The following is a 14,854-nucleotide window of genomic DNA, read 5'->3' on the forward strand; positions in this document are numbered from 1 at the left end:
GTGCACTCTCTTGCTAACCTGATTCCTAATAAGAAAATGGTGGATGGGCGGGGAGGGAGGGGGATCAGAGTAAAATCCAGTCCATAAATACCCTGCTGGGTGAGACGGAGAAAGACAATTGGCCAGCTCCGTCCCCAGCGCGGCTGTGTTTGTCTAAATGATTTACTGCAAACACCGAGCTGGCGACGGGCAGAGACGACCCGACAACTCTGAGGACGGGAGATACGGGAGCACTGCACGCTGGCAGCACAATCTCGGCGAGTCACTGGGAGGGAATGCATCCGGCTCAATTCATTAGGACTGATAGCTCCCTCAATGGGGCTGAATAATTGATGGCCTGGAGAAGCTTTTAAGATGTTCTGTGCGCTCGGAAGACCGAGAGTATTATTTTTTTAAAAGCTAACACACAGAGAAAAACATCGGTGAAGGCGATCCGAGCAAAGGTTAGATGGTTTAATACGTTATGTTTACACCGTAAATCCTTGCTCCATCACTTGTAACGGGAAATGGATACGGTGTGGCTCGGGGCAGCGGCAGGCGCGCAGGCAGGACCAGGTAGCCGCTCCAGCAGGAGCTGAGCCGACTCCCGAGGGCTGCTGTGGTGGGAGCTGAGCTCCCATCGGCACAGCGTTTGTGGAGCATGGCCACCGCCTGGCCACGGAGACCCCTGCGCGATGCTGCTCCGCCTCTGTCCCGCAGGAGAGATGTCCCCAGCGCGTCTGATCCGGGGAAAGCCTCTCCACCCGCTTACCTTTCACCGTGACGTGGACGCTCTGGCTGATGGACAGCTGGGGCTGGATCAGCACGCTGCAAAGATACTCTCCTTCATCCATGCCTTTCTGGACGTCCATCAGCTTAAGAGTCCCGTTTTCAAAGACCACTTGCCGGTGGTTATCGGGCAGCAGCAAAGAGTCCTTGTACCACTTGATGGAGTAATACGGGTACCCGATCACCCTGCAGTTGATGAAAGTGTCCCTACCCGCTACTGCCGTTATGTTCTTCATTGCTCGGATGCTCGGGGGACCTACATATTCAGGAGGAAGGAAGAGGCAGGCTAGGTTAATTCCGAAGTGCAGTTTGGTTGCATGGAGATCTGCTGCTATTTCAGAGCGAGCGAGCTTCACAGGCCAAGGAGGTAACCAGAGCAGTTGGGACCCAGCCCGGGTTTGGGCGAGGAGCAGGCACGGGCTCCTCTCTGAGCGTGTGTGGGGACAGCCACTCATCGGCTGCAACCTCCAGCTAGAGCTACTGGCGCACGCCCACAACAGCGCAGCTACCAACGGGGGCCGCGGTCCTCCATCACAGCCGCACTTCAGCAAATCCCACCCCGGTTTTGCAGGTGCAGCTTCAGTGCTGGGGAAGCTGAGCCCGCAGACACCGCTGCTGCTCATCAGAGGAGGTTGGATGGCGTCTGGAAGCACAGCGTGTTTCTGCGATGGGAACCGTGGCCGCCCAGCGCACCTCCACCACAGCTCCTCCAGCAGCGCCTGCGGCCGCAGGAGCTGTAGAAGAGATGGGGAGCGCTCCCCCATGGTCACAGCCGCTCTCTGCCTCTCTTAGGAGAAGGAAGCTGCCTGTATTGTGCCAAACATCCTCGACAAGACCTGCTACGGGAACCTGACTTCCATTGGCGAACGCATTTCACCTCCCCTAAAATACACCTTTCTGAGCCTCCTGCTGGCAACCTGAGTAGGGCTGAAAAGCCAGTCACCATTTTCTGGCTGGCTCTTGTGCTGGCTTAAGGACTGGGAGAACGCTGCAGGTGAGTATTTCAATGAGAGGTTTCATGCATCAATAATTACATTGTACTCCTGGCCACTGCATAAAATAGCAAACTAATCTAAAGATTAACCCTATCTTGACTCCTCGTCCTAAGGGCGTAGCAGGATAACAGCTTAACAGACGCTCGGGATAAGCTCCGGCTTCTCATGGCTGAGGGATGAACTTGCTCCAAATGTAGCAGTAAGCGGCAGCAAAATTCAGACTCTCCTGGGATCCCAGCCAAAAAGCCACTAGATCCATTTCAAACCTGAGACACAGACAAACACAGCCCTTAAACCCTCTTTCTCAGCAGACAAATAAATGCTACCTTGTCTCTTATCTTGCTCCCACCTGGAAGCCTGTGAGCTTTAATTGGTGATTATTAACGGGCAGGGGCTTATACCGTACCCTGTGCCTGAAAGCGCTCCCTGTAATGCACCGAGCGACACGCTCCAGCCGTAATAACACGGCAATTAACGCGGCCATGGCTTTTAGCAGACAAAGAAAATACAGACGTGACAAATCAAAGCTCGTTTTCCACAATTTCACGTGCTGCCTTGTCGGCGTTTGCCACATAGGTCCCTGTGCCAGCAGGCGCATTTGCTGCCAGGGAGCCGGGCTCCCACTGGGACCAGGGGGTGGCTGGGAGAGCACGGGGGGCCTGGGATGCTTCTGGGCCCGCCACCACCTTCCCCGTGCACAGAGTCCCTTGGGAAGGTGTTTGCCGATGCTCCGCAGACCCCAAGGCAGGGGCTTGGCAGGGTGAGGGCGGACCCTAACGGGGAGAGCGGTGCCCTTTTGCCCCTGCAAAGCCGAGCTCCAGCTCTCCAAGGCTACAGGACCGCTTTGCCGTTCATTAAACTCCTTGCTTTAAATGGCAGGGAGGCTCAGCCCTGCAGGCAGGCATGTGAGCGAGTGGGGCAGGAGCGGGGAGCTCGGGGAATGGGGTCAGGGCAGCCAGGGAGACCTGTCCGGCTGGGAAGAGCACGGAGAGGTGAGCAGGAGCGATCGGCCGGGGAACAGAATAAAACCAAAAGCCCGGTAAAAGTCCTATTCTGAGATTTAAAAGTAGACAGGCACCTCTTACGTTTATTCGCGCTTGGTATTCGGCGCTGCCCACCGAGTTCCGCGCGGTGCACCGGTACACGCCGCCGTCCTTGATCTGCGGGCTCGTCACGTTCATGTGGCTGACCGTGGTGCCGTCCGACATGGTGTACTGGTTGGTGCGGTGCCCACTGTCCCGTGGGATGGGCTCGTCGTCCAGTGCCCAGGTGACGGTTGGCGGGGGGGCCCCCTTGGCGGCACACATCAGGGAGAACTGCTCCCCGGGGTTGACCACCTTCTCGCTGAAGGAGGAGACGATGCGGGGGGTCCCATCTGGGGGGCACCCAGGGGAAGGGGGGTCAGGGAGCAGCAGCCACAGGCAGCAGCAGTCACCCGCTGGCGGGATGGCTTTGAGCTCCCACCTGGGTGGGAGCCCCAGCTCAGCCAGGAGAGGAGCCCTCGTCGGCAACACGCGCAAGGCCATGCCTGCATCCCTGCAGCGGGGAGATGCCGAGAGGGGATGAGGGGGCACACTGGTTGATACAGACATTGGCTCAAGGGGACGCCTGGCTCGGCAGAGCCCATCCCTTGTCCAAACATCCAGCCATCTGGATCGGGGAGGGGACACCCGGTGAAAGGTGGTGCCTCAGCCCCCAGGGGCTGGGGACGGGCAAGTGAACCCTCATTTTGGTCCTTCCCCATCCCAGCGGTGCAGTGTCCCTGAGCTGCTTGCAGAGGGCCCGCACCGCCCAGGAAGCGGGCTAGGAGAGGTCTGGCCCCAGGAGCCCCCAACCCCGGCAGGTCTTGCTGCCCTCCAGCCACGCACAAAGCATCCCGGCGCACCCCAGGGATGCGGCGGCTCGGAGAGGGGCAGAGGAAAGCCCCTGTCCCAAGGAAGCCAGCTCACCCTCCAGCATGATGATGGAGAAGTCCTGTGCCGTCTGGGACTTGCGGGTGGCAAAGCACTGGTAGGCCCCAGAGTGGCTCTTCTGCGCAGCTGTGATGAGGAGGGTCTCATTGCTGATCCCCCGGATGGAGATGTAGTCATCCACCACCACGAGGTCGGTGTTGCGGTACCAGCGAATGACGTACTCAGGGGACCCGCTGAGGGCACAAGAGAGGATGACGGTGCTGCCGATGCCTGTTTTGAGCTTCTTTGGTGTGAGGGTCACACGCAGAGGGTCTGTGTGAGAAAGGGCAAGAGCGGGCGAGGGGTTGGCGGTGCCGGGCAGCGCAGCAGGAGGCATCTCATCGTTACTGCACTCTCGCTGCCGTTCCGGCCCTGGAAGCGCCAGCCCCGCTACACGTAAAACGTCACCGCGCAACAAGGCAGGTGGCCCCCACACCGTCCTCGCTGCTGACAGCCCCTGCTTTTAGCGTCAGCCCCGGGCCCCCAGCAGGGTGCCGGCAGAGCGGGCACTGTCAGGGAGGTGGCAGAACAGCTGGAAGAAGACATGGTCAGCGTGATGGGGACAGTGCTGAGCTGGGGACGTGCCAGGGTCGCTCCCAGCAGGGTGCCCGTGCCTGGTCGGTGGTGTGCTCGCTGCAGTACTGCTCCAGGTAAGGCAGGCATGGTGCATACTGGCCCCGGTGGCTCCCGTACGGCCGGGATCCCGGTGACAGGAGGAACCCCCAGGAACAAAGCATGCGATAAATACTAGGCCTGCCCAGATGGTATTTACTGTTTGGCTGGAGCTTGTTTTATGTAAATCAACAAAACAAAGCACAGAGGCACCTAACAGAAAAGTGACGTCGCCATCCAGCAATTTACATCCCCCCAGTACTGCTCTGAATTTTCCCGAGGCCCCTCTCCCTGCCCCAATTGAAGCGGTAAATCAGGGGACGTCTGCAGATGCGCTGCTGCAGCATGATAAACCTCCTGCAAGCACTCTGAGCACCACATCGGACACGCTGCGTCGCAAGACGGTGGCTTCCAGCGTGCGACGCACCACGCTGAAATACAAGCCTTGTAATTTATATGGCTGTACAAAACCTTTAAGGCTTTATATTTATAACGGCTTTACATTTAAGGCGGCAGCAGGACGGAAGCCTCCCCACCACTGTGCCCCACTCCTCCCCGCCGGCTCTCACCTATGACTGTGAGGGTTCCCGTGACCTCTGCGGACCCGAAGGTGTTGGTCACCTCGCAGATGTAGGTCCCGCTGTCCTCCACGCGCAGGTCGCTGATGGTCAGGCCCGTGATGCGCTTGGTCCAGCGGCTGTCGGCGGGGAGCGGGCGCCCGTCCTTGATCCACCGGACGGCTGGGTTGGGGTAGCCTGAGGCAATGCAGGGCAGCTCCACCAGCCGGCCCGCCTTCACCTCCCTGGACTGGAAGCTGTCTAGCATCGTGGGGATGGACTCCGCCGGGTCTGGGTTTGGAGAGGAAACAGGCTGACGTGGCTTGGAGGAGGAGGTGAGGCTTCCCCCCACAGGGACACCAGGGACCACCATGCCCCCTCAGCATCGGCCGGGAGAGAGCAGCTCTCCCTGTCCCCGTGAGCCGGTAGCTCTGCCAGGCAGGAGCACGGCAGGCCAGCCACATCCTCTGCTGGGCAGAGGGCCAGGGCAGGTGGGGGTGGCCCGTCCCATCCGAGATGACAGGCACAGCCCTCGGTGACCGGGGCAGCAGGCTTGCGGGGAGGCAGGGGGGGAAACGCATCTTACTAGCCGATGGGACGAATAAACTCCGCACCGGAGGAGTTACTCAAGGTGACACCTAACTGGTGCAAAATACACAAATTCTGTGGCACATTTCAAAATTTACAAGCAAAGGGGCCCATCAGGCAGCAGGAAGGGAGAAAATTAATCACTAAGTCTCAGGCGTGAAATTAAATTCCAGGGGAAAGAAACCTCTTTCATTACTCCCAAGCAGAAGTAAAACGCCATGACGTGTAAATAATGACAGTGACCGGGAAGGGACCAGGCCAGATTGAACCCGCATGGAGAGGGGATAATCTACCCGGCGGCTGCCTGCACTCCTCGGGGGCCGTGCGGCAGGATGGCCACAGGTGGGACATGGGACCCTCAGGTCTCTAAGAGGCTAGGGCAAGGTCAGGCAAGCCCCAGCCCAGCCGTCTCGGACCCCTTCCCTGCCCTCTGTGGGGTTAATTTGAGGAGCTAGCGCGGGAGAGCCAGAGCCTGCATGCCTGAGGACGGGAAAAAGCGTATGGCAGAAAGCGGGCGCGCTGCAGCCGAGCGGCGGGAGCGGCGACGTGGCTGCGAGTCAGGCGAACTCCCTCCCGAGCAGAGTAGTTTGGGCAGTCAGCGGAGCCGGGAGCGCCCCGAGACACCCGGCACTACGGACTGCACTGCCTCCGCTGCAGTATCGCTTGCATGTTCGTCACATCGCGTCAGGCTGCTCACATCGCGGGCTGTCACATCGCATCGCGTTGCACCCCATCGCCTCTCGCTCGGGGTGCCGCGCAGCGCTGCCGCCCGCCGCGGACAGCACCGGGGGGCTGCCTGCTCAGGGGGCACACGCGAGGCGGCTCGAACCCCCCGCGCAGCCCCGACAGGCCCTCCTACCCCCCGACCGGGATGTCCTCTCGCTGCGGGGGCGGGAGGTAGTGACTCCATCGCTCCCCTCTGCACCCCAGGAAGACAGGCACCGCGGCGGGCAGGCAGGGGAGCGGGCGTGCACGCAGGGCTGGACACCCTCACGGGCGCAGGAGCCACACTGGGTCTGCGAGGCAGGGCTCCCCCTCGCCAGCATCGCCGGCAGCCGCGTGCTCACCTGAGACCGAGAGCCTGGCTCCGTTGCTCTGCCGTGTCTCCCCGCTGTATTTGTGCTTGGTGATACACCTGTAGGTGGACAAGGCATCTTCCTTCTGCACGTCCGATATGTACAAACCTCCGTAAGAAGTAATAAAAAACCTATTTTCTGGAGACACAAAGAGAGGAGAAGGGTGAGCGAGCCAGCCCCGACCCAGCACATCATCTCCCAGGTTCTTGGCACCTGGATCAGGCAGAGCCCCTGCGCTCTGGGCAGGCACAGGCACCGCGGGCAGGATCCAGACAGGCAAAGCAGGTCCCTCCGCCTCCCCGCGCCCCAATTGCACTGGGGTGCAGTCTCTGGCTTATCCTTCAGGGGCTGAAGTTTGAGGCAGGCTGGCAAAGTCGGGCCAAAACGGGTGAGCAGCAGCGCTTGCCAGAGCAGCCTCACGTGTGCAACAGCAGCACGTGAGTGTGCAACAGCAGCCCCCGTGTTTGTGGGCGCAGCCTGCCTCCCTCCAGCACTCATCCTGCGGCAAACACACCCGCCCAGGCACAAAGACAGGCTCGGGGTGTCCTTACACGAGCCCGCGCTCCCCGACATTTAGGGGGAACCTGCCCGCAGCCCGGTGCGATGAGCTCTGGCTGAGGAGTCGCTGCAGAGGGCAAGGAGGGTGCGCAGCACAATGCTCCGCCGGCACGATGCTCCACCGCACCGCCATGTCGCTCTGCGCCGCATAGCAACGCGGCAATTTAAAGTGAAGCCGTCCCGCTGAGTTAATAATTAGCTTCACTTACTTCGAAGCATGTGAAAACAAATAAGGGCTTGAGGTGATATGCGAGCCCTGGGAGGAGGATGGCAGGGCAGCACAGCCCTGGGCAGCGTTGCTGGAGCAGCCGCCTCCGGCCAGCAGGCTTTGGAGCCTGGCACATGCCAGTGCACACGGGGAAAGAAGTTTTCGACTTGCTCGTGAAGGCAGCCTGACCCCTATAATTTGTCCTGAATAATAACAGCAATTAACATGAATAGAGAGACCCGCACTGTAGCACAATTTAGTGGCTACACAGAGAGCAGGGTAAGCAGAGGCACTGGAGAGATGCTCCCCTGTGCGCCCAGAAACCCCTTTCCCCTGCCCCACTGCCAGTGCTAACAGTGACGGCGAGCCTTTGACCCCAGTTTCCGTGGGGCCTTTGGGGTTTATTCCAGCACCAGGCACCACCGAGCCTCAGCTGGGACGCAGTGGTCCATCTGCTCAGCTGCACCATGTTGCCAGCCAAGCCACCCCCTGCCGAACACAGCAAATGCAGAGAAGCAGAAGGTAATTAGTCAAGCTGAATGTTCAGAGCTGAAACCTTTAAACCTAGTCTTTAAAGCAGCAACGGCTGCAAGTGGCTCCTTCAAGTCCTGCGCCGAGCCTGGTAAAAAAACAGGAGCCAGTCGATGAGGCTAATCAACTATTTGTTCTTCCAGCACCTCTTGGAAGCACCTGGATATTCTCAATTTAGGTGGACGAAAGTGCCGTGGTCGAGCCCGTAAGCGCAGGAGAACCATGAGCGGAATACAGAACTAGAGGCGCACGCTCCCAGAACAGCCCAGCTCCATGCTCCCAGGGCAGGACCGCAGAAGCCTTGCCCTGCAAGCGCTTGAGGCGACAGACTGGCAGGAAACAGGGCTCTTCACTCAGGGGACCGGAGCACATCCCCAGCACGAGCCAAGGCAATGGGAGCCCCAAGCTCTGCTGGCGCTGTCCCGTTCTAGCTGCAGCTTAGCTAGATATGCGTGTTTGACTCAATTGCTTGATATGAGAGTATTAGGGACTCTACACAGACGGCAAAGAAATAGCGACCTTACTAAAAAGCGAGCCTAGCTGCAGTTAACACAGGCACAGGCAACCGCCGGGCTGGTAGCCCTGCGCAGATTCTCCCTGGAAGCAGTGGGAATGCCGTCCGGCAGCCCCACGGGGTGCCATGGTGGCCGTCCCCATACCTCCAGCAAGCCTCCTGCGCAGCTCCGTGCTGCTGCGGCACCGCGGGACCCGCATCTCCGTCCCTGCTTGGAGGGGTCCCCAGCCACAACCTCAGGCGCAGTCTTGCCTCTGCGCTGCAGCACGGCAACGCCAGCATGGCAGCACGTGCGCTGCACCAGTGTGCAACTGGGACCAGATGCGCAGTGGCGCGAGTCTCGTGCTCCGCGCCGCCGATTGGAGCCACCAAGGGATTTGTGCAAAGCTCCGTAAAAGGGAAGGGGGGAGCGGTCCCGCAAGTGCAGCTGAAATAACATGCAAATCAAACGTTAATTTTTCATCTCCCATCAAACCAGTAAGCGAAGAATATTGGCTGCGCTGGACTTTGAGACGGGGGGAGCCAGTTTCCATGGTAACAGGGGCTGTATTTTGCAAAGTGCTCAGCAGCCCCAACTGGCTTCCCCCTCCCCACACACGCACTCGCACGTCCGTGCACGGTTAACTGCAGCCCTGGCTGTGGACACGCTGCGCTCCTCCTCTGGAAACAAAGCTTTGCGGGAGCTCGAGTAACATGCAAGGAGCCAGCGGAGGAGCAGAAAGCTGCGGTGCTGGATGCCCCCCACCCCGGGACCTGGGGCAGGAGCAGCAGGGCCCACAAGAGCCAAACTCCCGCGTATGGCGAGGCAAAGGGGAGCAGAGCCTCGGGCTCCTGCCTGGACAGCAGGAGATGACAAGGAGAGTGACACAGGGCGAGAACATTGCTGACCAGAAGTGCAAACTAAGCCCTGCCTGGACCTAGTGCCCTCAGCCACCCCCAGCCTGCCGGAGCTCGCCAGCTTCTACAGCCCGCGCGCCTGAAATCAAGGCTCCTGGATGGGGCTCGAGCCAGAGCATCAGGCCCAGACAAGGCATGGGCAGAAAACCTGCAGGTTTTAGTATCCACACCTCTCTACCGTGCAGCGGTGGGAGGTGTTTGTTCCTTTGCAAGCCATGGCTTTAAAGATGCCATTACATGAAACAGAAGGTCTATGCAACCTGACAGCACAGCTTTCCCCCCCCCCCCAAAAAAAGGGGGCAAATAACTCCGTTGAGGAGCATTGCACTAGCTCAAGGGAGAGATGCAGGGCAATAACTGATGTAAACGGCTCCGACAGAGACCTCACCGAAGTGACTTATTGCCGAGTTTGCTAGCGAGATTAACGTCGAAGGTCGCCGAATAAAATCAGATCTTTGTGCCTGCCAGGAGGTGGAAAAGCTTTACGGGAAGCAGAGGATTAAGTACATCCGTGGCCAGATCGGAGCGATGTGCCTCTAATAACTCTTCCAGCTAGACTTGAGCTGCTGCCTTTGGAAACGCCTCGCCAAATCCCTCACATGCCTCTTGCCCAGCCCTGCAAGAGTGAAGCAGGGCAGCCAAGAGCCCTGCCAGCCCCCAGGAGCTGAGCTTGCCCCTCAGCCAGGGAAAAGCACAAGGGCAAGAGGGGGGCTCTCCTGCACGGCTAATGTTGGGAGGGTCTCTCGCTGCCTATGCGCACGCACACACACGCAGACACGTACTCGCTGTTACCGAAATCCTCTCCAGCATCCAGCTGCCTGTAGTGGCCCTGAAAGTTCAGCATCAGTCCCAAGGGCCTTCCAATTTCAAGAGAAAAATTACAGTCGATACAGGTTACTAGCTACCGCTCTATCCAACATAGATTTATAAAAACAATGGGGTCAGGGCTTCAGGAGAGAGCACATTTTATAGTTCATAAGACTAATGAGATAACTTTCCCTTGGTACTGCTAGAGAATCAATAGGTGCCAGCATTTATGAATTAGCCATACTTTGAGCGTATGCATCCCAAGACATCCCGGACAAATCCAGTAGCTGTTGGTGCTATTTCTGGCCACATTTAAAGTCACAAATGCCTCCCCAGGAGGAAAGCACGGAGGGGGAAGCCCCAAAGAACAAAGCCTGTGATTTTCCGCCGCTGCTGTAACTGTGCTTTTCTGCTGCGGCTGCTGTTCCAGGATGCCACGGGCCCGGCACGGGGCTTGCCCGGGGACGAGGAGCCTCCCTGGGGCAGGCCAGCAAACCCAGGCAGAGGGGAACCTCCTGCCCACCCCCATGGCATGGCACGGCGTGGCACGGCACCGCTTGCCCCCGTCTCTGTGCCAGCTTCCGGATGGATTGCACGCACCCCCATTTCCAAGAGGGCCCCAGCACCGGGACGCAGCGCCCAGCTGGGGCAGGGGATGCGGAGCAGGGGAGCGGGCTGGCAGGCGGTGGCCGCACACCAGAGCTGCCTTTCATGTCAGCAGGCTGAGCCCAGCTCCGTGCCACGGCAAATGCCGAAAGCAGAAGGGGCCCGGGTTGGGCACCGAGATTAAAGAGCCAGCCAGCCATCCCAGAGATGTTAAAGAGGAGCCGCGACTCAAGCCCAATGCAAATTTAATAAGAGCCGCACGATATCTGACAGATTTATTTACGTGTTTGCCTGCAGTCGGGATCCCAGGGGAGGTGTAAGGCAGTCGCCGCTCCCCAGCCCTTTCAAAGGCAGCACATCTCTCCCGCGTAGCCGAGCCAGCAGAGCGGCCCAAATGGTCCCACCTTGAAGTTTCGTGGGCAGCTGTAACGCGACTGACAGCAGCCGGCCGGCCGTGGGCAGGAGCACGGGCAGGCCCAGGCAGGCAGGCCAGCCACGGGCCTGCCTGCTGCTGCTGGGGGCTGCGGAGCCACAGAGGGAGAAAGAGCAGAGGAGGGGTGGAAGTCGGGGAGTCCTGAAGGGCTTTCTGCCTCCCCTCCTTAATCTCCTTTATAAGCACGGCTCCATCTCCTCCCGTTACAGGATTAACACCCATCTCTCATTCTCCTCCTGCAACGAGACTTTATTTCTAATTACGCTGTAATAAAACCTGGCACGCTCCCAGGGCTTCTTCCCAATGACTCGTCGACACTCGGCGAGATTGGATCCTGCTCGAGCCCGTTTCCGGCGCCTCTGCCCGATGTTCATTAGGCATGCATGAGGGAGAGGTTTTAAGAATGGAATTACAGTTAAATGGCTTTTCTAAGAGGGAGAGGTGAAACAGAAAAGAGAGAGAGAGAGAAGCAAAAAGCCGGCAAGGTTTAAAAGGAGGATGTCATCGTCACGTCCCTGTCTCGCTGCTGCCCGGCAGCCGCAGTGCCAGGTCCCCGCTCCCGGGCGCGGGCGCAGGGCAGGGACAAGCCCTCTGACGAGCCGGGGGACGGGACCTGCCCTTCCTCTGCTCGCTCACCCCCTGGCAGAGCCCACCCGGCACACGGCAGAGCTGCCGCTCAGCAGCGAGCAGCTCCTTTTCCGGCCTGCTGGCTCCCAACGCGCGACGGAATTACCTGCAGAAGCCCAGCCTGCCGCCGACAAGTCAACAAATACAAAAGGAAATCCCGCGGGAGTTTTCCGAGCATCGAGTTTGGCTGTGACCACTGGATTTACGGCCCGGAGAGAGCCAGTGGTGTGGCGGTGTACAAACACCCTCCGCAATCAACCGGAGAGAGGAGTTAACAGTGGCCTGCGGCTGGCAGCTGCCGGATTTCAGCTCCTGGCCACGACGCAGCTCTGCAGCCGGCGTGCACGAAGGTGCGTGGCTCCCGCGCCCTCTCCTCTCAGCCATGGCACAGGCAGCCTGCAAGAGGACAGCGGCCAGGGGCACACAGTGCCGAGCATCTCCACCCTGCCCCGCGGAGATGGGGTGCCCGGGACGCTGGGGTCCCCCCCTGCTGCGGAGGCTGTGGGCCGGGGCATCGCCACGGCCGAGGAGCACCGACGGCAGCTGCTGCGGTGGCAGCCAGGTTTTCCGGCAGCAACGGCCTCCGGAGCCAGGGATTTTCTTGGCGGGGCTTAGGAAAACGTGCACCAAAGCAAATATGGAGTCGGTAAAATCAGATATTCACGTCAGCGATCCTACTCCCCAGATTTGGGGCGGGAGCAGCCAGCACGTGGCTCGCACGTGCGCCGAGCGGAGCACTGGGAGCACCGCAGCCAAACCCACCCTTTCCAGACCTCGCGGCTCTCGCCAGCTGCTCGGGTGCAATCCCCACTGCAAAAATTAATCATCAGCAGCATGACAAATAGTTTCCAATGAAGCAGAGGAAGTTAATCTGTTCACGGACACTCACATCGCAGGGAGCGAAAGTCGGTGAATAAATTATTGCCTCCGCAAGGAATCTGCTGGGTGGGAAACACCTTGTTAAAGCTCCCCCCCTCCCTGCGGTGCCCCTGCTCTCCCCATCCTAAAGTACGCGTTAGCTCCTGAAATCCTACAGTCCACGAAACAATTAGCACCTCTGCCACTTTACTCTCGGTGTGATGGCTTTACCACACGCATTTCTCTCTCTCTGGGCAATGAAGGTGTAAGAGAAGTCCCGATTTTGTGCATGGGAAGCTTTTTGGGAGGGTGAGCAAAGGGCCACCTTTTAGAGCTGCGAACGCAATCCAGGTAAGTGCTTAAGGAAATCACCAAAGTGACTTTCATTTCACCTGAGAAAATGAAAAACGTTGCTATTTACCATACCATTTCACACAGGTGTTGTTTCCACCACACTTGGAGCGATGGCTCCAGGTGTTCTCCTTGCCCTCGTGGCTCGCTCACAGCGTGCAGTGGCCGCTGCCTGGACGCCGCTTCCCAGATAAGGGCTCACAAGTCGGCAAACTTGGGAAAACAGATGTTAAGAAAGATCTCTTTCTATTAACTCCCTCGGAAGCAAGGTATCCTGCAGGGCTGCTAGGAGTTATTCAATCAAGAGTAATTATTTACCAAAGGGCCAGTCTCACAAGTCGTTTTCCTAGAAGTAAATCCAGAATTACACTACCCGCAGAATTGGATTCGCACGGACACAAACAAGAGTGGAGTTCGCCTCCCCGGCTTTTAATCTGCCTCTGAGCCACTGGAGCTTTTCACGGGTGCATGCCACGAGAAGGACGAGTGTTTGGAGACACTCTCGTTTGTTTGTGTCCATGACTGAGAACGACAAGGTTGCACTGAAACAACCCGAGGAGGAGGAATTCCCCCGGGGAGGGGGGACAGCTCTGCGGTCTGGACCCAGGGCCAGGGCCGAGGCTTGCCTGTGGAGCGGCGCCCGGCACCAGCCGTGCTGGCACTGTCAAAGGCAGTGGAGGACTTAATCTCCCGAGGTGGTCCGGAGCCATCTAATACCAGCAGAAAATTACAGAACAGGATGAAGAACATTACAAAATGAATAGGAGGGGACTAGAGATTTCCATGGCTAATCCTGTTAACGAGACAATTTCTTATCAAACTCATTATGTGGCAGAAAGCGGGAGGGGAGGGAGGGGCTGGGAAGGGAGGCTGGGGAAGGGGGGAGGAAGGGCGATGCCAGGCAAAAGGCATCCCCGGGTGCACCGGGACCCGGGGCTGGCAGGAGAGCCCCGCGGCTACCCCAGCCCAGCCCGCGACGCTGCATCTCCGTATCGCACACGTCGCTTTAGCCAGAACTGTATTTCTATTTCCAGGGGGGAGAGCTAAGTATTACTAGAGTGACATTTACCACAAAACAGTGCCGTCTGCTTCAGATGTATTACCAGTCCTCTCCCAGCGCTGAGCTGCAGCGGGCAGAGATTACGGCAGGCGTAAAAAAAAAAAAAAATAAAATCCATCGAGATAACACTCATTTCAATAAATGATTTTTCGAGCATAATTTTTTTTTAACCTCCTATGATGACGAGCCTCGTTTTCCAGGAGGAAGCAAAAAGAAAGGCTTCAGAGTCCACAGGTTGAGTGTGTGTCTGTCATCGCTTCAGCGGCAGCAGCAGGGGCTTCGGCGTGGGCTCGGGGAGCTGGGCAGGGTCTCTGCCCGCCACTCTCTGCCCACCAGCACCTCTGTGCCACGGCTCTGCCCGCCTGGCACTCGCCAAGTGCCGCCCATCTCCCGCTCAGCCGTGCAAGAGCGAAGCAGAGCAGCCTGGCACGGCGGAGTGCTGGTGCCGCCACGGCTTAGCAATTCCCAAGAAACGACATCACGTTCCCCACAGCCCCTCCACCTTCTGCGCCCGAGAGTCGCAGGGCCCTCACCGCGACTTTGTGCGCAGCGTTTGATTTTTTTTTTTAATTCGCTATTTAAAAAACTGCGGAACTAGTCAGATTTCATGCTAATGAGAAGAGAATCTGGATCGAGGACTGTGCAAAAATTTGCATCTCAAAGAGGAAAACAGGAAGTCGCTAAGAAAGGAAAATCCACCACCGAGGTAGCTGTATGGCCATAATTAGGCTAATGCTGCCTCTGTTCTGTCAGCTCATTTCCATCAGCCCCAGGGCAACGGGGGACAACAGACTCCTTCACCACCCTCGCTGCAGCACTGAGATGCGTTGCACCCAGCCCCGGTGCAGCCAGGCAG

General features: G+C 58.5%; 1 protein-coding gene across 1 annotated transcript in view; it reads right to left on the reverse strand.

Moving 5' to 3' along the window:
- The window catches only part of DSCAML1 (DS cell adhesion molecule like 1), a 112,655-nt gene that overhangs the window by 25,405 nt on the left and 72,396 nt on the right, over positions 1–14,854 (reverse strand). The window contains 5 exon segments of the mRNA XM_030021605.2: positions 752–1,024; positions 2,842–3,138; positions 3,713–3,988; positions 4,897–5,175; positions 6,540–6,686. Coding sequence (XP_029877465.1) covers positions 752–1,024; positions 2,842–3,138; positions 3,713–3,988; positions 4,897–5,175; positions 6,540–6,686 — 1,272 coding nt within the window.

The sequence above is a fragment of the Aquila chrysaetos genome, chromosome 8 (genome assembly GCF_900496995.4).
Source record: "Aquila chrysaetos chrysaetos chromosome 8, bAquChr1.4, whole genome shotgun sequence".
Lineage (NCBI taxonomy): Eukaryota > Metazoa > Chordata > Aves > Accipitriformes > Accipitridae > Aquila > Aquila chrysaetos.